Source organism: Indicator indicator, chromosome 10 (genome assembly GCF_027791375.1).
Source record: "Indicator indicator isolate 239-I01 chromosome 10, UM_Iind_1.1, whole genome shotgun sequence".
NCBI classification, from domain to species: domain Eukaryota; kingdom Metazoa; phylum Chordata; class Aves; order Piciformes; family Indicatoridae; genus Indicator; species Indicator indicator.
In genome coordinates this window covers 21,788,087-21,812,912 of record NC_072019.1, presented here as the reverse complement: position 1 = coordinate 21,812,912, position 24,826 = coordinate 21,788,087, and the positions used below count along the sequence as shown (strand labels likewise).

The window sequence follows — 24,826 nt, the reverse complement described above, 5'->3', positions numbered from 1 at the left end:
ATGTTGGTAGATGTATGTCAGGACAACAGAAATCATCATGGAGGCTGGCCTCAGGGCATCATGCCAGCCTGTTTTATCCCTTACTTCCTAGAACATAATAAACCAGTGGCTGATTATATTAATCTTCCTCTGCTGTTTTTGCATCTGCATCACAAAGCTCCCAGAGACAGGTTAGCACAGGTGTAATCTTATGACTTGAACTCAATAGCTAGAAGCCTGAAGGTAAGATCTAGGGATTGACTTTCAAAGATGACAGGCACAGGCAGCTCCTGTTGACTTAAGGTGGAACAGAGAGAACTAAAAGCCTCCGGAAGGCCATGCAAGTGATGCACAAAATCTTCGACCCAAACAATTCGTTAGCACAGGCACACAGCACTCCTGTCATGAGTCCCTGCATGCCTGGCTGTGTTCAGATGAAGAAGAAATGCCGCAGGCAGAAACAGGTCAGTGAGTCTGGCTACTGACCACTGAATATGTATTTGGTTTGTATCTCAAAAACATTCTTGCAAAACAGGGGATTGTGGTGTACTAGATAAATCCCCAGATCCATGTATTGCCAGCATGCAGTATGCACACTCTCTTGCACTGGGGTTTCACTGTAAACAACAGCAGTACAAAAGTCTCCTACAACATGAATTTGAAGCCATAATTTTTAGTGCTATTAATCCCAATAAGTGATTCCAAATACAATGATCTCTGACAAGCACAAGTGTCAGGGAGGGCCCCAATCAGCTCTCTCCCACAAGTAATTCTGCTTCCCAGCATCACTGTTGCAGTCAAAGCAAGAACAAAATCTGCACCAGTCCCAGAGGAACTCCTCAGGTAAGGATGAATGAAATCCTGCCTTTAATTGTGCATCCATACTCCCTCTGACATCACTGTAGGGTGGGCAGGTCTGGGCCATTCTGTATAGCCTTTCACACTAGTATCACCAAGAAACCATGAGAAGGATTTAATTGGGCTGGGGGCAAAGTCAGATTATCAAACGATGGAAATCAGCATCTTCTCAGTGCTCACTATGGAGCTAGGCACATTGCATCATTCAAAGATCTGGCCCACAGATAAAACAATGACTTGGCACATCCTGTTAAACTAGAAGAAGCTTAAAAATTCAGCACACTTTCTTCGCTGGGCTGTTTGTTTATTGGAATGGTTTCACACAGCTGCAATAGTAATGCTAAAGCCATTAGGTCATGCTCTGCTTCCAACCAGCTTCTCAGTAGATTTAACAATGGACTAATTCTCCCAGCACTGAATTCTCTTTAAATGATACTTTGTCACATCTGTATTTTGTGCTAAATCTTTGAAAAGAAACTTGTGTCTTACTCTTTGAAAAGAAACAAGAATATAGTCTTCTGTGAATTCTGACAGTCTTTTTTCCCCCTGCTTCACTAACTCGGTTATTTCTTGTCCTTTATTGCATCTGAATCAAACCAGAAATTTTCCTGCTTTTTATTTTGCTGTGCTCAAAATTTAGGAATTTACTATCCCTTCACAATGCCATAACACCTTTTTTTTTTTTTTTGTATCACCATGGCCAAAGATTTCCTCTGTGAGTTTTTTAAGTATAGTACAATTTTTTCTGCCAGTGTGTCTGCTCTTTTGCTTCTCATTCTACTTTATCCTCCCTGTGCTGGTTAAATTAGTCTTTAAACCATGCTCCACAAACAATTCTTCCATGATTAGTTTCAGGATGACCCATGAGACAGATTATTGCATGCTCTTGAACAGCACTGGATCCTACAGCAGCTAAGGGACCAAGACCATTTAGCTCCTATTCATAAGTTTCCCACTGGCTCATGATGTACTCCAAGCAAACCAGTTAACTCTTTTTGTGACCCAAATAATTTTGCAGACCTCTAGGTCTTCTCTTTTCTAAGCCAAAAAGTCAAGTTGTCCCTCTTATAGAAGGTGTCCCATACCTCCTGGTCATGCTTTCATTGATCCAGATATGTTTTATTAATATACAAGTTAGACTTTCAGTCGATATAAAATTCCAAATAATGGAGAATTACCACCTGGTAATTTGTTTCCTCAGTGTTAAAGATTACCCCTAATTTAACATTTGCTGTTTCAACCTTCAGACACCGGTTTCTGCTAAATTCTGTTGCATTAAAGAATTCTTCAGTAGTCACTATTGCTTTTCTACTCAGTAGCACATATACTGGATCAAATTGCTCTTAGCAGTTAGCTCTATCTTAACTCTATTTAGCTTACAGATGTCCTTATCAGACATTCTCTCTCACCTTAAATCATACTTATGGTCCTTCTCTGTACCTTCTGCAGTCATGAATACTTTCTCTACATTGTACAAATCAAAGCTATTCTCCATGGCAGTGTTAAGGGTGATATACAGAGAACGCTGTGTCCCAGCCTCTCTACACACATCTCCCTAATTGTGCTGCCCATGTCTACAAGAGCATCGTTCTGATAATTTGCATGCCTCCCGTGTCTGTCTGCTAGAATTCCTCATTTTTCCTTGGCGATACTCTTTTCCACTATGCAGCTCCCTGCTCCCAGAGGTGTGAAATGTGATCTCAGCTCTTACACTTACTGCTTTGAACTTGGTTGTATTACAAAACCTTCGTATTAACACACCGACCTTCCTAAGCCACTGTTTGCCTTGTCTAGTTGCTTTATGCTCACAGTAATTTGCATCTTAGACAATCTCTGTGTCAGTCAGAAATGCCATCAGCAGTGATTTTACATTTGCAGAAAGACTAGAATAATTCAGATAAAGCAAAAATTAAAATAACACAAATCAATAAAAATCAGACTACAATACACTGTGAAAGTGGACCGGGGAAAAGAAAGATCCAAGTGCCTGATGAATGCAGACATCCTCAGCTAATGCTGACCTGATTTGGAAAGTGCCTGCTATGCATCACAGCTCAAAAGTGCATGCACTGCTCCTGGACCCATGCTGGCCCAGACAACAATATCTCTGTATTTAGTGACATTAGACTGGCCTAAGGTCTTTATCAAAATGTCACAACAGTAGATCAAATGCTTTGTGAAACAGGTTGTGAAATATGTTTCTACACTAACCTGTAGGAAACAGATTTACAACCTTTATCAATAAATTAGATTTATCAACAAGACAATGTTGAAAAAAATAAAAATCACTGCCAATTATTGACTTATTTACAACCTGGCTAAGCATCAGCTTTGAACTGTGCTACTTGGGACTAGTGTCACGTTAACCATAACACAGCTAGATGGGTCATCCTGCTTGTCCTATTTATTTAATTCTCTTTCCTTAAACATTGGCACAATACTAGGACTCTTCTGAACTTTCAGTGAAATGCCAGGAGTTATTACAAGTGAGATCTCTCTCAACAGTTTTGTTAGAGCTCTTTAGTATAGGTTGTCTGAGCCTGCTGCTTTAAAATTATTAATGTAACTTACAATGATGAACCTCATCTTTAATTACTTGCAGACTGAAAAGGATTTCATCATCCTTCTGTAATACAAATACTTCATCCTGCATATATTTCAGTATTACAAATTATTAACAAAACTTGCCTGCTGTATCTGTGCCATTGCAAGACTTTCTGCAGCAGGTTACTCAGCTATTTCCACCTTCAGTTTAGCTACACCAGCCATAATTTCCTGTAGTTCCTTTAGAGCCCTCACTCTAAAGTTCATAATTCTCCATGGATATTGATTGCAAGTATAGCTTCCTTTTTAAAAAATAATAAGCATCAGTGATTATGATATTTTCAACTTCTGATGCATTTTTCATGTGGAGCTTTCACTCAGAACATTCTATAAATATTCATTAATCTTCAAAATACACCTGAGAGGGAAGTAAGTAGTGAGAAGCAAACTGAGTCAGTGGGAGAGAGTCAGTAGAAACTTATCTGATCGTTGCAAGTATTGCAGAACTAGGACTAGCATGGACAAGTTCTGTTTCAGAGCCTTGTTTCACACTGCAAATGGAGTTGCAGTTTGTAAGGTGATACTTGGATAAAAAATATTTTGCAAAAATTATAAAAGAGATTTTATGAAATAAAATATTGCAAAACTTGAGCAGCCAAAGAATAGAATCAGTTATTAAACAATGCATTTCCATGTACCTTGAAGGATAAATTTTTTCAATAATAATGATAAATAATGTCTAAACAAGCAATCTGAGAAAACCAAAGTGCATAACACAGGTACACAGCTTAAAAAATACATTAAAATAATACTATGAGTATGCTGTCATTAAACTCAAATGAGTCTGCTGTTAGGAATCCCAAAGGGTCTGTTCTGATTCTAGTTAAAACTTTTGTTTACTCACACAATGAAGTGAAGATTTTGTAAGCACTTTGAGATTAGAATAAAAAAAAAAGATCTTTCCAACCACAAAACTAGACCATGTCTCCAAAGGTGAAATTCTGAAAAGGGAAATGAAAAATTCTTGCACTGCAGAAAGGTAAATCAAGGAAAAAAAAAAATCAGGGAAATATATGACAAAGGAATAGTAAGCAGACAAAGAGCTGGGATGAGTAGTAGCAACTTATGCCAATTACAGCTAAGATGTAACACTGGAAGTTTTTATCTTTTAAGGCTTCAGCATATGTGGAGCCCTGAAGTCCTGACTCACAAGGCAAGCAGATGCAGGACCTGGGGACATCCTATTAACAGTTACTCAGAGTTCATGACGCATCTCACATTCCACAGAGGTGCTGCTTCTGGAATGACCCCACTGCACACACGGGCTGTGGAATGTGGTGGGTATCTGACAGAGTTTAACTCTATCCATCTTCTCAATGAAATTGGCTCACAAGCTGTGTCCATGCAAGTGCAATACCGTCTAGGAGTGCAAACATACTACTGGTATATGTCTAATGACTGTATAAAACAAAGGGAGTAAAATTAGCTGAATTTCTGCCTACTTTCTGGTTATTTCCCTTCATTTTTTACTGTTCAAAAGGTTTGTATAACTCAGAGTTATTTTTAAAAAAATGTTTCATGCTTTAGACAGCCTATGGGTCTGTTGTGTGTTTGCTCTATTTTATTACCCAGGGGAACATGGTGACACAGACAAGGAGAGTTAAGTAAAGAGTACAAACAGCATTAGGATTTGAATTACAATTTGAAACATTGCCAAACTTTACTAATGGCAAGACTAAAGTCCCACATGCCTGAAGAACAATAATTTTCACACACAACTAATTTTTCCTTTTGTCAAAAAAAGACCTGCATCTTTGATGAAGTCACCTTAGCAAGCAGGTCTAACTCAGTGTGAAGCTGCAGCACAACTCTAGACAACAGTGGGAAAAGACCCGAGCTATGAATCAAATTGTCTGCTTCAGATAAGTGTGAGGACACAGTTAGGATGAGACCCCAACAATCTGGCAGCTTTCAACATGTCTGAGAAAAAGTTGCAGCCATCCCCTACTAATGAGATTTAACTTTGCAGAGAAAGAGCAAGGAAGCTCTCTCTGCTGCGCAATTTTGCTTTCCTTTTGCTGCTAAAAATTTATCTCTTCTGCCTCTGTTTTGATCACCAACTGCTATCCAAGTCTTAGTATTCTTTTGGCCTCCTTCCTTGGAAATGCAGTGAGCTCTCAGTGGAGTTTGCCTTGATTCCCCTCTCAGACAGCTGTGATTAATTCAGTGTTCAAGCTCTTGAGTTAATTCTCTCATTAGATCACTTTCCTTCTTCATGGAATGATTACTCCCATAGGAGAAATGAGAAAGACTAAAACAATATTGCACTAGTATCTGACACTCTGCATCCAGGATGTTTACTTTAAATCAAATTGCCTGGAATTGCTCCAGATCTATGGTTCAAACACAAGAATATTCTGACTGGTGGGGAACTGTAGCCATGCTTGTTGCACAACATTACCAGTTTCACTGGAATCCCTCCAAACTTCCTGCTAGGTAAGTATACCCAGAACATGAACCTCTTCACACAAGGAGGTCAAATGACACAATCCTTTCATTGCTAGGACATATTTTAAGACTCAAAAAGAGGGTTTTTTTCCCCTTTTAAATTTCTTTTCCTCATACAGCAATCACCTTCTACCCAACACTACTGTAAAGGTGAGGCCTGAAGCACACAGCATTGAAATATTACCAGTATTCCTGAAAGCACAAGCATAACATGTGCATCACCCACTGGGAATGTCACATTGTCTTTAGAGGCTCTTGCAGCTCAGACATACTCCCCACTTTTGCTGCCAGCCAAGTGGCTCCCCAGAGTATGGCTGCTCATCAGAGGACATCAACCCATTCAGCTGGACTCTAGTATAGACTGCTTCTCAGTACCTTTGGTGCAATGCAGATACTCAGGAGAGTTTCTCAATATCCAGTTCAAGAGTGCTAAAGCTGTCTGGACTGACAACTCTGATATCAGGCCATTAGCTTTATCTGAAGCTATATTACAAATTCCAAAATAGACCAACAGTTTCTAAAGAGAGAAGAGAAGAGAAGAGAAGAGAAGAGAAGAGAAGAGAAGAGAAGAGAAGAGAAGAGAAGAGAAGAGAAGAGAAGAGAAGAGAAGAGAAGAGAAGAGAAGAGAAGAGAAGAGAAGAGAAGAGAAGAGAAGAGAAAAGATGTGAAGAGGAAGAGAAGAGAATAATTCAGCATAGTATTTCAGTGAGCTTTACAGTTTCCCTAGCCATTAACAGCTCAGCTGAAAAATGTACAGAGCCATCATCACCTTGGTGGTAGTTTTCACACAAACCCTACATTCTGGGACTGCCTGTTCAGAAATACTAGCTTTGGGGACCCTTCTTGCTCTCCACCTTTGGGTCAATTCCAGTTCAGACCTCTACTCTATACACACAGACACACACAGTCATCAAGATTCATTAATCCTCACAGGAATGAAGGCATGAGCTCTTGGGCCTCCCCAAACCTGCAAAGAGAATGTGTTCTCATGCCTAGCTTAAGTCTGAAAAATGTTACTGCACTGTGAAGCACAATGCCTTTACCCACTGAGATGGGAAACATTCAGACCCTGAAGGGAAGCTTCTTTGTCCACTAATTCTTATGTATTGCATAAAAAGGTAAGCTGACAACAGGTTTATGTAACTATCTAATAAGAATCTAGTGCCTGTAGCAGACAATATGATTACCAGTCCCACTGGGGTGATAATGGATTAACCACTCTTATCTTTGAGAAGTACCTTGAAAGTACCCAGGGAGCCTCATCTCTCCTTCACATTGCGTGAGTATGATCTCCAGCAGCCTCTCTCATCTGATTCCTACTAGGGGCTGCAAATTCATAATGCAGAATGTAACATCACTCCACTACACCATAAGCAACAGAGACTGCTGATATGCATCACTGCCTTGGGCATGCAATGGCATCCAGAGTAATTGCAACACCTGTGTAAACATAGACCTTAACAGAGTAAAGGTGTGTTAGAAGTAAGAGATGTTACTTAGTGCACTACAGATGTTCTAGTCCTCATAAACTCTTAGTGGCTCTGTAGTTCTGCAATTTTGGCTTCTGTGGGAGAAGTTTGAGTCCAAGTCCTTATGATACTTAGGGAATTGGAGCAAAAACGGTTGTATCCTAACAGTTTTGTCACCTGGACACCAAAACACAAAGTAAGCTCCTTTCCATTTTGGTGAGGCTCTCCTTTGGTAGGTCAAGTGCATTAAATGAGTAGTAACTTAAAAAATTAGTAAGCAATAACTGAAAAATTAAAATATAAGTAGTAACTTAAAAAATTAGTAAGCAATAACTGAAAAATTAAAATATAAGTAGTAACTACAGTGGATAATCAGTTATTAAAATGGCAATCAACTGCACCACTGAAAAACTATAGCAGATGTAGAATACCTCCAGGGATGGGGCCCCAACCACCTCCCTAGGCAACCTGTTCCAGTGTTGCACTACCCTCATGGTAAAAAACCTGCTCCTAACATCCAATCTAAATCTGCTGTTCTCTAGTTTGAACCCATTGCCCCTCGTCCTATCACTACAAGCCTTCAGCGCAGAGGACAAAGTTCCAAGACATACTGCAGTTTGGAATGGGAAGTGAAGATTTCATACCCCTTGAAACTGGGGAAGGAATTTGACCTGGCACATGCTGTTTGACATTCATGGAAAGTGGATTCCTATCACAAAGCATCCCATGGAATCTGTCATACAAACAGTCAGGGCTTGAGTTTCATGTCTCCTCCACAAGACAGAATTTAGCAGCCAAGTACTGTAAGGATACTGCTGGAATACTAAGTCAAAATGAACCCCAAAAAATATAGGTATAATGGACAGAATTCTGACTAGAGCCAGGCAGGCAACAGTGCACTTTCAAATAAATTGTTTTTCTTTTCTTTTTGTTTGTTTGTTTGGTTGGCTGGCTGTTCGGTTGGTTTGTGGCATTTGTTGTTTGTTTGGGGGTGTGGTGTGGTTTGTTTTTTTGCTTTGTTTTGGGTGGGTTGGTTGGTTTGTTTCTTGAGACTAAAAGGCCTTCATCTTTATAGAGAGGAGGGGGGGGAAGGGGGACGTGGGAATGAAAAAAACCAAAGAGGGATAGATCTAATAAAAATCTTCCTGTAACAGAGAACTACAACACTCACAGGGCCAACACCTTTTAGCCTCCAATTTTGGACATATGTTTGAACATATCATTCTGTAGTAACAGCACCATCTGCAGGATTTTAGCAAGGGAGCAGAGACACCTTACTCCTCAACAGATTTTCCATACAGACATCTGGGAAGGTTTTCCTGAGAAGCCTTCAGCCATGGAAATCTGAGCAGTCATGGGCCTCTGTGAAATAACACAGGGAGGACCACAGTGCTTCATGGTGTTCTGGCACACCACAGGAGTTTTTTCAAGGGAAAGCCTGAATAGGTTGTGAGATTCTTCTCACTGAGGGGTTTTGGTACTGTGACAGCACTTCTGTGCAGGCATGAGAAAGTGGAACATGTTGAGTAACATGGGACATGCCTTTTTTATCACCTGTTCTATTTAATCACTCAGCACTTATTGGCAAATATCATTTTAGGAGCCTATTAAATTACAACTGAAGACATTTTAAATTGTCATGACTGTTATTCTTGGTGTTAATTAATCAAAAGGCTCCTCACTGCACAGTGCAACTTCACACTGTCACATGTACCCGTGCCACTCTACTCTTCTCTGGTGACACCGCACCTGGAGTGCTGCGTCCAGCTCTGGAGCCCTCAATACAGGAAGGACATGGATCTGATGAAGTGGGTCCAGAGGAGGGCCACCAAAATGATCAAGGAGCTCAAGCACCTCTCCTATGAAGACAGGCTGAGGGAGTTGGGGTTATTCAGCCTGGAGAAGGTTCCAGGGAGAACTAGTAACAACTTTCCAGTACTTGAAGGAGGCCTGCAAGAAGGCTAGAGAGAGACTGTTTACAAAGGCCTGCAGTGATAGGGCAAGGACCAAGGTTTTGAAAATAAAGAAGAGCAGATTTAGATTGGATGTTAGGATAAAGTTTTCTACAACGAGGATGGTTGAAGAGGTTACCCAGAGAGGTGGTTGAGGCCCCATCCCTGGAGATATTCCAAGTGAGGCTCAACAGGGCTCTGGGCAACCTGATCTAGTTGAGGCTGTCCCTTCTCACTGCAGGGAGGTTGGATGACACTTACAGGTCCTTTCCAACCCGGGTGATTCTATGGAGATACTTTCTGAATTATTCCTGAAAATCTACAGTTTGTTTGAGAAGATGCACGACAGTCCATAGGAGCATTAACTCCATCTAGTAGAGATTATCTGTGGTCACAAAAGAAACACGCCGAAGCAGTGCCCTCTTCTGGAGGCAGAACCATTCAACCGCGTTAACACAGGACAGCCCTTCAGGGCAAAATTAGCAGTTTCAGCAACGCTATTTTGTGTCTGTAAATTTGGCGCTGTGGTGTGAAATCCTAGCGCTGGCCAAGTGTCTAACAGCTGATATCAGCCAGCGACTGAGCCACTGGCATTTAGGAGAATTGTAAGCCTTTTACTCACAGGCCGCTTCCGATGAATAAAATGTCAGCACGAGAGGGGTCTGGTTTCTTTTACTGATTCATCAATCAAAGAACAATCTCAATACGTTTATTAGCCTAGCTTAAAATTTATACTGAATTATATCAGCATGCATACAACTGTGTGTGCTTGCAGAAAACTTCTTTTTCTATCTAGATCTATATTTTCTATGGGTATTTTTTTAAGACCAGCTTAAGAGGTAATTTTACCACTCTACTGTCAAGAATGTAATGTTGATGAACAGAGAAACCAACAGTCCCCAGAGAGTATCATGATTCAGATTCCTTCCAGAAGCACATTTAAAAGTTATTACAATGAAACACAGAATCATGAAAAGAGCCTGAGGGACCACGATCGTTGTAAATGTAAGCAGACACATTTTTCTTTCCCAGTCTTATAGTAAATAGATATGGAAGCATTCCAAGAGGGTCCCTTGATTGCGTTTTGTTTTAGCTGCATGTCATGTTGCTGGAACTGTTGTGGAAAACTCAGGAGCAACACTTTTCTCTCAGAATCAGAGCCAGCTCTGCTGGACTCAGTGACTGTGTGCACATAACTCAGTATGTGATGCTCATCCCTCAGCCAGTGCTCAGGCACGCAGTGACTCAGTGAATTAATTACAGACTAAGATGGAAACGCAGCCTGCCTCAGGATAAGTGTTGACCCCAGTGGCCCACATGGCACTGCTACAGGATGCTGTGATGAAACATCCATGCTGGAATGAAGAAGAAAGCTCAAACATGGCATGATCCTATATAGAAAGAGGTGCATGGCTTTCGTCAGTGCTGGCTCTGATGCCACAATCCTGAGCTAATGGCAAGCAGTTCCCCCCACATCTCACCTCACGGGTTCTCCCACGCAGGTGGTAGCTGTGTCTTCACCCCAACACTGCCATATTTCCAAGCACTGGAGTAGGCTGGAGTCATCATCCCTGGAGGTGTTAAAAAATGTGTAAACATGGCAGTTTGAGACATAGTTTAAAGGCCATGGTTGTCTTGGGTTGATGGTTGGGCTCAACAAACTTAAGAGGTCTTTTACAAACAAAATGATTCTGTTTCTCTCCCACAAGCACAGATTAAGGTGGCTGGGAATCCAGTTCTCAAAAGCATGCCTGAGTGGGATATATCTGAGGGACAGAGACTGTGAAGACACTAAATAAGGTGACAGAACATCTGCTGCTCACCAGTTACCTTGGCACCTGGCACAGTGAGCAAACTTATGACAGGACGAGCTTTAACCATAGACAAGAAAGCCCGTGGTGCGGTGCCCAGAGGTGCCTACAGGGATGAGCAGGACCCACAATGACCAGGCAAGGACATAAACAAAGGCTCATCCAGACGTACCACAATGAGGACAGACCCGCCTCCCAGGCCCGCTGTGGATCAGAGCGCTCAGCACACCTCAACACAGGCCCCGCAGGCTACCCGCTCCTGACAGCCGCAGCGCCCCCTGCCTTTCCCCGCCACACGCACAGCGCGCATGCGCCGCGGGCGGGCCGAGCAGCTCGCTGCGGGAGTTGCTGCGCATGCACCAGCGCAGCCCCCCAGGGAGGCTGGAGAGAGGTGAGGCTGTCGCCGTCTCGCGGAAGTTATGGCGTGCGCCGCGGTGGCCAAGAACGCTGGAAGCACCTTCTCCGACCGGCACGCCCGCCTTCTCCTAGCTCAGATCAACCGGCTGCGGGCCGGGGAGAGCTTCTGCGACGTGCGGCTGGAGGTGGGCCTGGAGGCTTTCGCCGTGCACCGGCTGGTGCTGGCGGCCAGTAGCCCCTACTTCGCGGCGCTCTTCGCGAGCGGCATGAAGGAGTCTGGCCGGGACGTGGTGCGGATCGCGGGCGTTGAGGCGGACACCTTCCAGACCCTCCTCGACTTTATCTACACAGGTAATGGCTGGCGGGGGATGGCGGGAGCGGTTGCCCGGCGGCTGGGTCAGGGCGTCGGCTGCCCAGGGTGGCCGCAGCCTCGAGCGGAGCCCCGTTGTGCCTGCCCGCAGGAGTGGTGAGCATCGGGGAGCACAACGTTCAGGAGCTGATTGTCGCCGCCGACATGCTGCAGCTCACCGAGGTGGTAGAGCTCTGCTGCGAGTTCCTGAAGGGGCAGATCGACCCGCTGAACTGCATCGGCCTCTTCCAGTTCTCCGAGCAGATCGCCTGTCATGACTTGATGGAGTTCAGCGAGAGCTACATCCATGCACACTTCTTGGAGGTGCAGAGTGGGGAGGAGTTCCTGGCACTGACCAAAGAGCAGCTGGTGAAGATCTTGCGAAGCGAGGACCTAAGCATCGAGGACGAGTACCAGGTTTTCATAGCGGCAATGCAGTGGATTTTGAAGGATGTGGGGAAAAGGAAGAAATACGTCGTAGAAGTACTGGAGCCCGTCCGATTCCCTCTGCTACCAGCACAAAAGCTATTAAAATACATAGAAAGTGAGTAAAAGAAGGAAAGAAAGGCTATCAGATGCTTGTATGTGAGCAAACCACATGTTGTTCAGGGTTGCTGAGGGAGCTGGGCTTGTTCAGTCTGGAGAAGAGGAGGCTTGAGGGGAGACCTCATTATTCTCTACTGCTACCCGAAGGGAGGTTGGAGCGAGGAGGGGTCCAGTCTCTTCTTAGTGGCAAGTAACAGGACCGGAGCAAATTGTTTCAAGCTGCACGTGGGGAGGTTGAGGCTGGATAGTAGGAAATAGTTCTTCACAGAAAGCGTTATAAAACATTGGAATGATCTGCCCTTGGCAGTGGTGGAGTCACTGTCCCTGGGAGTGTTTAAGCAGCATGTGGACCTGGCACTTACGGACGTGCTTTGGTGTTGACCTGTCAGTGCTGGGTTGGAAGTTGGACTGGATGATCTTTGAGGTCTCTTCCAGCCAGATGTTTTCTGGGATTCTATAATGGGGTTTTGAGGCTAATGGTGTTACTTGAAAATACTTACTTTATAGCGAACAAGTTATGAAACAGCTTAAAAACATGTTTTTGAAAAAGTTTCATAGAAGTAGGAAAACTTGTTTGCTGTCTTAGGAGAAGCTTTTAACTTTTCTACAACCGAGTTACTTATTATCTGTAAATTTTAACTGTGCCTTTTTTCATCTGCTTTTTTCCTTAAGGTATTCCAGATTTCAGCCTTCGAGTGGCCCTGCAAACTCTCTTGAAAGAATATTGTGAAGTTTGTAAATCTCCCAAAGAGAACAAGGTCAGCAGTTTTCTGCAAGCTTCTAAAGGTCGTCCCCGGAGGAAAGCCAGGAAATACCTTTATGCAGTAGGTTAGAACGTGGCTGTTTGAACCTTGTAAAAGAAATTATGAAGTAGTATCTCATATTACAGTTCTGAAGGAGATACTGATTTTTGATCAAAAGGTATAAAAATAGCAGAATATTTCATCTGGCTGAGTTGCCATGTTAGCTGCTTTCTGCTTAGAATTACAGAGAGAGCCAGCATCCACATTTCATGTCATTGTGATGTGGCATTCAAAGCCTGGAGTTGCCTTTTTTGAAATTATTTGCCTTGGGTGGAAATACGCAGATCAGCAGTGGATTTGCCTGTGGTTCACTGCTGCGATGGTATATGCAAATTCACTCCACTCCTTGTTCTTCTGAAGGCTGAAGTTTTCTCTGTCCAGAATATCCTAGTTCATATGCTGGGATACTTGAAACCGCAAGCTTTCACCTTTGTGTTGGAAGGGAATGTTCTTCTTTCACCCTATAAGAAGTAACACTGACTTAAGATGGCAAAGGCTGTTGGCTGGTCGCTGTGTTTTGCTAAGAACCCAAATGGTAGTATTTGTAGTGTTGGGATGAAATGGTCAGCTCAGCAACAAGTCGGATGACCCTCAAGGCAACCATTTTTCCTTATGTGCTGGAGAAGCAGTGATACTTGGAAAAGTCCGATTCCTGCTAAAAGTGGCTAATGGATGTTACTGTAATTTTTTCCATAGTTCAGATGTAGGAGCATGGGGACGAACTCAGCCATGATCTTTCCACTTCCTTTCTAGGTGGGTACACCCGACTGCAAGGAGGGCGCTGGAGTGACAGTAGAGCCCTCAGCTGTGTGGAACGATTTGACACCTTCAGCCACTACTGGACCACAGTGTCCTCTCTCCACCAGGCCCGGAGTGGACTGGGTGTGGCTGTGGTGGGAGGAATGATCTATGCCATTGGAGGTAACAGCTGAAACGTGCATTCTTTGTTAAATGGGTACTCATAGATGGATATTTTGTAATTTTTTTTCTTTCTGTAAGTGATTCTGAGGAACCCAGCAGTAGGTAAGACAACTTTTAGATAAACAGATTAGAGTTTTCCACCATCACTGCTCTGCAAATGCCTGTTTAGGCTCCTGTGTTGGCCATTTTTTACAAATCTTCTCACCCTTCATGGCCAAGAAGTAAGCACATGGACAGGTGCAGATAAATGAAAAGATGGATATTCTGCAGACTTTGTGTACCACCCCTAATAGCATTTGTTTTCTCACTTTACTCCTCCAGAAGCCCATGGTATAAAAAGCAGTAGCACAGGACAGACCACTTGTGGTCTACCCACCTGGAAAGGCTTATTATGTATACACAAAGATGGGATGAATAGCTCTGCTAGCCCATCATTAAAGAATGCATGTGTATGCTGGTTTTGTCACCACAGAGCACGTTCTTTGGTCTTGAAAACACTATTAGTTGTGCTGCAGAGTAAATAATGTGTAGCACTGTGGTTCACCCCTCTGATGTTTTCAGAAATGTTTTCAGGGAACTGTTGATGAAAGCTGTTCCTAGTGATGTTTCAGTTCTAGGTATAAAAAAGCTTTTGCTACTTTGGCCGTTTGGCTATCTGAAAGAAAGCTCTTGTAGTCTAAAGTTGTCAGTTTGGGAAGTTGAAGAACGCTTTTATATCTGCAGTGTGAAACATTGCTTTCCCCCTTCTCTGTTCTTGCTCTTACTACCTAGGTGAGGACAGTGCAATGATTTTTGACTGCACTGAACGTTATGACCCTGTAACTAAACAGTGGACCACTGTGGCTTACATGAACCATCCTCGGTGTGGCCTGGGAGTGTGCACATGCTATGGTGCTATTTATGCTTTGGGTAAGTCTTGGGGTTTTCTAGGTGAAGTTAATTTTAAAGGTATTAATTCATGGAACTTGTAAATTGATTTAATCTTTCTGGTTGTTGCAAATTTGCAAACTTAAGTTTTGAAAAACAGCTGTTTACGTGAGCATTAGTGTACCAAATCGTTGTGGATTAGTTTTTGCTCAGACATTATTTCCATTGTAGATTGCCTTCTGGTTTCAGAATTAGTTTGTCCTTGAACAGTGCACTGTATCTCTAAAAAATGCAGCTAGTTCACTGCTCCATGGCAATAATTCTTTCCTGGTTTTGCTGTTATTTGCAGGAGGTTGGGTTGGAGCAGAGATTGGCAACACAATTGAAAGATTTGATCCTGAAGAAAATAATTGGGATGTGGTGGGAAACATGGCTGTGCCTCGTTACTGCTTTGGGTGTTGTGAAATACAAGGTGACTATTGTTAAGTTTGTTTCCATGAGCAGTTCCCAGAGCAATTGGATTTTGAAGCTTTATGTTTCAAGCATGAATTTTTACCTTTGTCTTGTACTGTGCTGTCAGTTGCACAACTTTGTGCCTCACTTGTTTTCCTAGTACCATGTTTTTAGTTCTACAGAACTCCAATACTATAGAGTTCTGGTTTCTGCCTTTTATCTCATGAAAAGTTTTTACTTGGCTGCCAGCATTGTTATCCAGCTGGTCTTTAACAACTGATTCTCCTTCCTGATCATTCTTTTTATTTACTTCCCATATTTGGGTTTGTGTGTGTGTCTTTGTGATGATTTGCTATGGGTTATTTAACAACAGATATATATTAAATGGTCACAGCCCAATCAGCAGCTGCAGCCTTCTGAATTCTCTCCCCTACACTTGATTAATTAGTGTTTTCATCACAGCTTCTAGTGCTTGAGCCGGAAGTTAACTTATTTGAAAGTTTTATGTATGCAACTACTGGACAATAGAGGACTTCTGTCTGGCATTCTTAAACCATCTTAATGTCAGGCTGAAACTTGTTTCGTGACAAAAATTTTCTCTCTTTCAAGCCATTCTATTTTGAAACCTAATAGAGGAAAAACCTCTTATTTCTACAGGTTTGATTTATGTTGTGGGTGGTATCAGCAGTGAAGGTGTAGAGCTGCGTTCTGTTGAAGTCTATGACCCAATATCTAAACGCTGGTCTGAGCTCGCTCCAATGGGCACCCAAAGAGCATATCTTGGTGTAGCTGCTCTCAATGATTGTATCTATGCTGTGGGAGGCTGGAATGAATCTCAGGATGCACTTGCTACTGTAGAAAGATACTCCTTTGAAGAGGTATGGTAGAGTCCCATGCTTTCATAAATGTGTAGATTACATCAACTATAGAGGTAGGCTGCTTCCTTTCTTTAAAAAGAAGTTGGAAATTTCATTCCATTCTCACTACTGGCCAGTAATCTGAATGAAACAAAGCTTCAGGGCCATCAGGGGCTGTCTGTCCTAGCCAGTCTGTAGCATCTTGCTATCTGACTTGAGTGTAATGTTACAAAAATTGCATGCACGCTTTTGGGCAACTGAAATGTAACCAATGCTAATAATGTATAGATAGACTGTAGCTTGGTAAGTACTTGACAGGGTTAAAATAGGGGGGAGTAGATTTCCCTATCTGCAATGAAATGGTAAATAATCTGATGAGAGAAAAAAAATCCCTGAAAAAGTAAGAGTTGTTCTTTGCTGCAGAAGTTGAGGATCTTTCTTCATCAAAATGTAGTGGTGGTTCAGCATGACTAGAAAAATCACTTTGAACACAAGCTTTTGAATAGGAGAAGAAATTATTCCTGGCTATTATTGCTCATGTTTATAAAACGCTCTTCAGAACAGTAGCTAGCATAAAAAGCAAAGCATAATCCAGTGTGCAGTTCTGGTTTGCTTTTGGAATTGAATCTAGTTTTCCTTATTTCCCACCTCAAACTGTACCATTCTCTGTTTGGAGATAGACTGTATCTTGCAGTGACTGAAGAAAGGGAGGGCTGTTGTGTACAGGCAGTATGTGATCTGTTCTTCAGCGACTAGCATGATTTTGACCACTTGTGAAAGTGTTGTCATTAAAGAATTGATAATCCTCTTCATACTGTACATACACATGCAATATTTAAGTCTGTATGGTTAGTCTTCTTTGTTTATGTTTTAGTTTTCAAGCTTTAAAAGTGAGTTTTATTGGAGTCGGGGTACCCTAAAACTGTTGATTCTTTCACCTTCTCATTAGGAAAAGTGGGCTGAAGTTGCATCAATGAAGATACCAAGAGCTGGTGTCTGTGTTGTGGCTGTGAATGGATTTCTTTATGCCTTGGGAGGACGAGCTCCCAGTCAGGATTTTGCTGCTCCAGTAACCTCTGACTCTGTTGAAGTTTATAATCCTCATATGGACAGTTGGACTGAAATTGCCAACATGATCACCAGCCGCTGTGAAGGAGGTGTAGCTGTGCTGTAAAACACAAAAGAAAACTCAGTGAAGGAATGAGTAAATTCATCTCCTCAGACTTCTGGTTTCATTGGCCAGAAACCTCTGCTAACACAGGAGCTTCAGTAGAGACAGTGGAGAATTAAATCAGGGCTTTTCATGAGCAAAAGGAAGTAGTAAAACTCTTGCCCTTCAAAGTGGCTTATCCAATGTCTGGCTCATAAGTATTCTGTTATGAGTAGGAATGCTCCTTATGACTGGACTGAGCTCACAAGATTAACGGCAAACCTGCCTTGTAAAAACCTGAAGAAATCATTTCAGATGAGGTACACCAAAGCTAGCTGGCCTTAGCCTGGAAGGAGGTGACTATAGAGAGCTAGGAGCTACCTGCAGGTAAGAGCAGATGGGCTACTTGGTTAGCATTAGGTGCCCTTTTCTGGTGGAAAACAAGGAAGATAACAAGGAAGACTTGGTATGTCAACTTAAGACCTTTCTGATCACTAACTTGGATGGTGAGTGGCTGAGAATTTCCTGTTCTGGGAGATTATTCTAAGTTCTAATAAGGTCATTCCACTTCAGCACAGGCTTTTCTTCTCAGTGGTATCAGTGATGTCAATAGAGCTCCCATTTATATAAGTTCTGATGAATTTTTAAATTGAAATGCTCTTCGTTAGATTAGCTGCTGCTTTTAAGGCTGCTCTTAGTATAAAAATACAGGGAAAGCATTTTGCCCCTTTTTAAGCTTGTTTTCCCTTACTTTAATGTTTTACCATGTGTGACACATGCTGAGACTTGGCATTGGAACACACAGTATTCTATGAGGTATGGACATTCATCCTTGCTGCATCTCATATCCTGCCTCTTCCAAATTTGAGCAGATAAGAGTGATTCGTGATGGAGTAAGCTGAATTTGGCATTAAGTGAGGCTATTAGTGTGTTCTGTCTTAAGAAGTTTGTATTTAGCTTGGATACACTTAGGAGAACAATACTACTAGGAGTTTGGAATTATTTCTAGAGTCATTTAATTAACATACTTGAAGTTGCTTTTTGCACGATGTGACAGCATTTTCTGGAGGATTCAGATGGAGGCTGAAATTAGGCTGCTTGAACTTTGATAGACAGTGTTACTCTAGAACACAAAGCCACGACTGGAATGTTAGTCTAGAACACAAAACAACTGGAATGTCCCAAAACCTGCCTTGTGTGGACAAAGCAGTATTCATGCTGTCTGGCTCCAAGGTGAGTGTTGCAGGTACCTTAAGAATCTTGGTCTTACATTCTAACAGGGTTGGGAGATTGCCAGGATAAAACATGATAGACAATGGAGCATTTGTTTCTCTGATCATTCTGTAATCTTGCGTGTGCTTTTACTTGAAGGATTTATGTGTGAACTAATGTCCATTGTCTTCTTTTTTTCCCCAAGTTTTAGCTTGTTTTAAGCAGTTTTTCATAATAAAACACATTTTCAGAACTGGTTCTGGAATGCTCTTGAAAGGGTGCCGTCTTCTCATAATCACTTTCATATAATAGTTTTGGGGAAGAGTATTTGGTTTGGTGTCTTTTTTACTGGAAATCCTACTAAGAGAAGTTTGGCTATAAATGTTGACTCTCTGAAAAGTGCAAGTACCGCACTTCTGTAGTAAAATGTATTTCTCTTCTCACTCACTCTTGAGTATAAAATCACTCAGACTTCTTGAAAGCCTGCCTTGCCAGCTCTGTGCATCAATCTGTGGAAAATGCACTGTCATAGGTGTTTAACCTGGACTGCTTCTCTGCTCTTTCTTCTTTTTATTCAAGCAACTATGGTCCTGTGGTTTGTTCCTGGAACAGGACATTGTGGTTCAGACACTGGGTGCCTGCACTTGTGCAAGCTCAAGGTGGTCACTGCCATGTTGCAAGTGAGCCTGTGAAAACAAAGAACTCAGCAGTTGCCCAGAATATTGGGGGTGCTTACTGTCTTGTGACCCCCACAATACTCCATGCAGGTACCCCAAGAATGACTGCTAAATTGGGGCCCTAAAGTGCCTGTGGCATCACACAAGCAGTGCATGATCTATCCCCCTGTGGGAACACCTCTACCCACCACCCTCGTAGGTGGGGAACAAAGTGGAACTTGCAGATAAAAGGCAGCATCACGAACAGTCAGAGGTGCAACCACCAGCAAGAAGACATCAACCATGTGGGTTACCGCTGGAATTTGGAGTGGTGATACTTCCCTCCTCTTGTTTTACTTCTCTTTCCACACTTTTCTCTGTTTCTTTCTCCTTCTCTGGAACACAATAGGTAATCGCCTCGCCTGCCTTAAAGAGCAATTCTATAATCAAAGCAACCTGTGGGAACATGTAACAAATCTACAATCATTCCAGCCATTTCGGTGTCAGCTTGCCTCACTTCATTCCTTGGGTATCCCTAAAAGACCCTTCTGTGAACCCTCCCTCTGAGGCTGGGTCACAACTCCCTCTCTGGGATCAAATGATAAGTAATGTTTCTTAAACTTTTTTTTCTTTACATTTCAGAATCTTTCATGAACTATTTGAAAAACATTACATTAGTTCTATTTTACTTGTTTGGGAACTATGACTTCACTTCTGATCCTTGCCCATAAACTTTCTGGTTTGGTAGACTTGAGGAAGTCTGTTGCTGGATGAAATGACCTTCTTCAGTTTTTGTAGCTGATTCTATCATGTTTGAATGAAACCTTGGAGTAAGTTGATGATTATCTCTGATACTCACTGCCTCCTTCCATGAATCAAGCCACAAACAGTACTCTTCTTTGGGCCCATCTGAAGAAACACCTGGTCTAAGTAAGAAAGAATAAAGGAACTCTTTCACTCACAAATTCAGTTTTACTTCCTTTATACTCAGAAAGCACTGAAATACATCACCGATTCACAGGTATGATGCTAAAAAAGTCAAATAATAGAGGAGCTGTTTTTATTCACAAACTCATTTTTACTTCCTTTATATTCATAAAGCACTGAAATATATCACTGATTCACAGGTATAATGCTGTTAACATGTAAAGGTTGATGGGTTATGGAAGGCAGAGGCTCGTGTATGTAGTTGCTGTTTCAGCAATATCATATAAAAAGAGGGCTCTATGTTCAGGGTAGACAGGTTTCTTAAATGTCTGTTCTTTGCAGAACGAAGAGATAAATGTGACAGTATGTGCTTTATTTTCTATAGACCAACAGTGAAGAACAGTACTTTTAAGAGTTATGAGGATTATCTGAATTTATTCTGAGGCTGTGTGTGGATGTCCCTTCTCAGATTTCTTATACTGTACTTAACAGATAAGATAAAAAGCCTACAGCAAATATGCCCACACAATTTCATAGGTTTCTTGAGGTGAGGCTAGAAAAGAAAATCCATGTGACTCAGGTTGTATTTTCTTCCTCTAAATGATGTGCTAGGAAGACTTCAGAATAAAAAGCAGATGCTTCTGCCATGTTTCAATAACTGGCTAATCACAGAGGGTTTGCAGGCTACATGTCCGTTTGTACCTGCCCCAGGTGCTCAAATAAAAAGAATTTGAGTAGGGAGACAACACAAATTGCTTCCAATCCCATTATCTGAGATCTTGGCACCAGCAATTGAGTCCTTACCTAATATCATATATTTGTCCATGTGTCCTATCATCAGTTGGTAGTGCTTTAGGAGTATGACAGATCTTTATGGCTGTGCTGCATGTAGATAACCAGAAGTCCAAACAAAACCTGGGAACAGATGGCCCATATATCCTTTTTTACTTAAGCCTGAGTAGGAAGCTAAACTTCTGTCTGGTGGTACCTTGTCAAAGCTTCCCCTTCCAGCTTTCCCCTCCATCAGAGCAGCTGAATGACATACTTCACTCGAGTGCTGACCTTGACTTGCCACTGCAAATAAACCTTGCCTATCCTTTTTTACCTGACTAGCACCTACTCACATAGCATTTTCACCACTTTCTCAGCTGAAAAGGGACAGAGGTTTGTTCCACAGCATAGGAATTGCACAGCTATGTATTTTTGCATAATTCTCTGCTGCATCTTTAAACACTAAACTAGAAGGACCTCTCTCGTTACTGTTCATGACTACACAGTTGTTTTTCCCACCGCAGAACATTATCACACGTTTTTGGTTAAACCCGATACTTTAATTATTCCGCATAGAGCACTTCATATCAACATCATTAGAATAACCATTTTAAATTTGTAAGACAAATTCTCATCTTCTTTTTAAATTAGCAATTAATCAAAAGTGATGCTTTGTTCTACAGATAAAGACAGACTCATGCCTGCCTTGGAAGTCAGTGCTACTGACAATTCCTCCCTCCTAAACCACCTTGTGTTTGCTTCAAGAAGCATCATCTTGATCACTGCCATCTTATGACTTCTAAACACAAACACAATTTTTATTTTCCCTGAAGCTCAATACAAACACCTCACTGGCAGATAAATAGCTTTTTCCTATTGATTTATTATTTTGTGATCTGCAATTTATTTCTGCTGTTCTTTAGCTGCTCCTCTAAAATCATCTTCAATAACAGAGTAGCTAATAGTGATAGTGTCATCACCAATGTTCCCACTACCCTCAGTACTTTAAACCACCTAGGATAAGTAGGAAGAAGGGACACATCATAATGTAGTGCTATCCCTAAAGCCATTACAACCATTACTGCACCATTAGTGATATCTTTAAAAAACATGGCTTGCCAGGCAAACAGAGGAGGAATTGTACTGTTAGCCAGGTTCATCCAGTCTGGCTTGGCTGGGCTGTTTTCTGGGAGAGCAAACCCCCACCTCATCCCTCCAAGGAAAGAAACTGTTACAGCACCATAAATAACCTGAGCAGATGCCAGCTCTGGGTAGTAGGTCCCTTGGATGGCCATTGTCAGTGGCACAGAAACAAATGGAATTAGCCCTGCAAGGCTTAAGTAAAGGGCTGGCTTGGGAGAATCCTTTAGTGATGTCATACTTCGTTGCAAGATGCCCGGGTCTTTGGTCTCAGAATCTTTGGGGGTTTTCTTCTTGAGGAAGGGGAGAGAGGTGTGAAATGCCTGGAGCTTGACTGCATATACAGATGCTGGGTTGTGGCTTGGATATCTTGACAGAGGACACATACCTCTCTGCAGCTGGAGGCCTAGAGAGGACCAGGATGTCTTATTCTTTCCGGACGTTAGTAGTCTGGGACCAGTTACCTTCTGGAGCTGCAAATAAAAAACTCATTCTGAACAACTTAAAATGTAGGCTCACGGATCTACAGTTACTTAAACTACCTACGAAATATTGTACCAAGTAGTTTTCCAAGTCAGGTCACACCACAGCAGCCCTTGCTCTCATTTTTCAGGTGTTTTTTAACTAACTAAGCTAAACTACACAGCTTTCACAAGCTAGCTAATGGAAAGCAATTAGCTTCATATTGAGTAAGGTAACCACCTATCCTTCCACCTACACATACATTCTTTAGGCATTAAGATAGATCAGTCCTTTCCAGAGTAGAATATAAAATTACAGAAGTAGGACAAGGTCCTCCCAGAAACTAGCTATTATCACCTCACTACCAAAAAGAGAAAGGAGAAAAAAAAATACCTTTGGACAATAACATTTTATTTTTAAAAATAAATAACTAAATAAAATCTTTGCTGTGGCTAAAGGCTGCTGCAGAAACTTGGAATTCTCCCAGAAAAGCTGAGTTATAAACTTGTATCTACTCCAAACTACAGTTTTGCATTTTTTTTTCAATGCTCCAGTCATACTTTTTGCTTTTAAAGTAAAATAAGGCAGGGGAAAAAAAAAAGGCTTTGGAAACTTACTTTGAAAGGAACGTGGAAGCAGTATCGTCGTATGAAAGGAAACATATTTATCAACACCCTATAACAGAAAAAAATCAAGGAGAAGGTTTCAAACTGATGGATAGCTGAGTTTTCCAAAGTCACAATCTAGACTTCAGATGTGAGACTCAGATGTATATTTAAAGATAAATAGTGTATGTACACAATCATGATTTACTCACTACAGGATATTTTGTTTCAGGTCTATGAACTTAAGCTCTAAAGTTCTAATAACTTAAAAGAACAATTTCTAATTCAAGAACCGAATATCAGGAAATAGGTGGTGGTTTCCTGTTCGTGGACATCTCCGTTTTCCTGGGATCTATGGCTACAAAAAGCCGATAATCAATCAATGAATCACAATGAATACTTAACCATAAAGGACTGGAAACTACATTACACCCCAAGCTGCATACAAGGCTCCTGCCGGGGGGATAAAACCAACCGGGAAGGATAAGCAACTCGTTAGTTGACTTCGATCCGCTGTTCACTGTGCTGCAGCTCCGAGGAAGGAAGGCGGCCCCGCAGCACCAACCCGGAGGGAGCTGTGTGTCCACACACTTACGGGTCCCACAGAGCCGAGGGAATCGCCACGAGATGGCACAGAGCGCCGGGCTCGCCGTTAGGCCCGCCTCTGGGCCCCGATCACAACCGCACACACCGGCTCCAGCCCGCGACCTCCTCCCTGAGCAGCTTCCGTTGGCCCAGGAAGCGTTTCTGCGGGCCTGGCACTCCGCCGTGCAGTCCGGGCGAGAATAGACGCTGCCTGTGTGGTTCCGCCGGGCTCGAGACGCACCTAGGTTTGCGTGGCACCCACTAGAGCCAGCGGTCCCGGTCCCTGGCGTGCTTGAGACCAAGAGCAAAGCCTAAAGGGCACGCTCCTTCCCCTGCCGCCACAGTAGCCTAGCTTGTTTCTAGTCCGAGGACTGCTGCTGAGCTGGCAAGAGGGTTACAACAGCCCTCGCTATCCCCAGGGTTAGGTCCACTCCTGCTTTCTATGTTCCCGGATCTCCACGGCGGGCAAGCCTCCCCAGGCGTGAAGGAGCAACAGCTTGGCAGCGGACTACAAATCCCAGCGTTCTCCGCGGCGGGGCGCCTGGGCACCTTGCGCAGCGGAAGGACGCGCAGCCTTCTGGGACGCATAGTCTCCGGTGGCGTTCAACCGGCGACAAGGACGGTGCGCGCTATTGCTCTGATTGGTGGGGAGGGGGACGCGCGCGCGGCCCTCTCCCGGGGCGGGATGAGGAGCGCTCCGCGTGGCCGCCAGGGGAACCAGGGGGGCGGATCCCTTCCGCCTCTTCGGCCCCGCCCCACGCATTCGCAGGCCCCGCCCCCTCCGGCCCCCGGCCGGGCAGGGCCGGGCAGCCATTTTGGGCAGAGCTTTGTTATGGTTCTGGGGCCGCAGGAGGCAGCGAGAGGGGCCTGGCCGGTGAGTGTGGCTCCCACACCCCTCCTCCCGGCGTCCCGCCGCGCCTCCCCTCGCGGCCCTGTCGTCCGCCGTCCCGGGACTCGGACCGATGTTCTCCGCTGGCTTTGCGGCCTCGGAGCGGCCCGGGATCGGCCTCCCGCCAGGCCGGGACCCCGCTGGCGGCGGCGGTG

At 43.0% G+C, this 24,826-nt stretch overlaps 2 protein-coding genes across 2 annotated transcripts; one reads left to right on the top strand and one right to left on the bottom strand.

Moving 5' to 3' along the window:
* The first annotated feature begins 11,540 nt into the window (after nt 1-11,540).
* Nucleotides 11,541-18,852, top strand: IPP (intracisternal A particle-promoted polypeptide). The gene is made up of 8 exons (XM_054384078.1): nt 11,541-11,829; nt 11,940-12,371; nt 13,046-13,201; nt 13,930-14,097; nt 14,869-15,006; nt 15,314-15,436; nt 16,075-16,295; nt 17,224-18,852. The coding sequence occupies exons 1-8, from the start codon at nt 11,541-11,543 to the stop codon at nt 17,446-17,448; spliced, it is 1,752 nt and encodes a 583-aa protein (XP_054240053.1). The 3' UTR covers nt 17,449-18,852.
* Nucleotides 18,853-21,547: 2,695 nt separating this feature from the next.
* TMEM69 (transmembrane protein 69) lies at nt 21,548-23,254 on the bottom strand. Its single transcript, XM_054384446.1, has 2 exons — nt 23,210-23,254; nt 21,548-22,603 (listed from the first exon to the last, which is right to left on the bottom strand). The coding sequence occupies exons 1-2, from the start codon at nt 23,252-23,254 to the stop codon at nt 21,875-21,877; spliced, it is 774 nt and encodes a 257-aa protein (XP_054240421.1). The 3' UTR covers nt 21,548-21,874.
* Between the last annotated feature and the right edge of the window lie 1,572 nt (nt 23,255-24,826).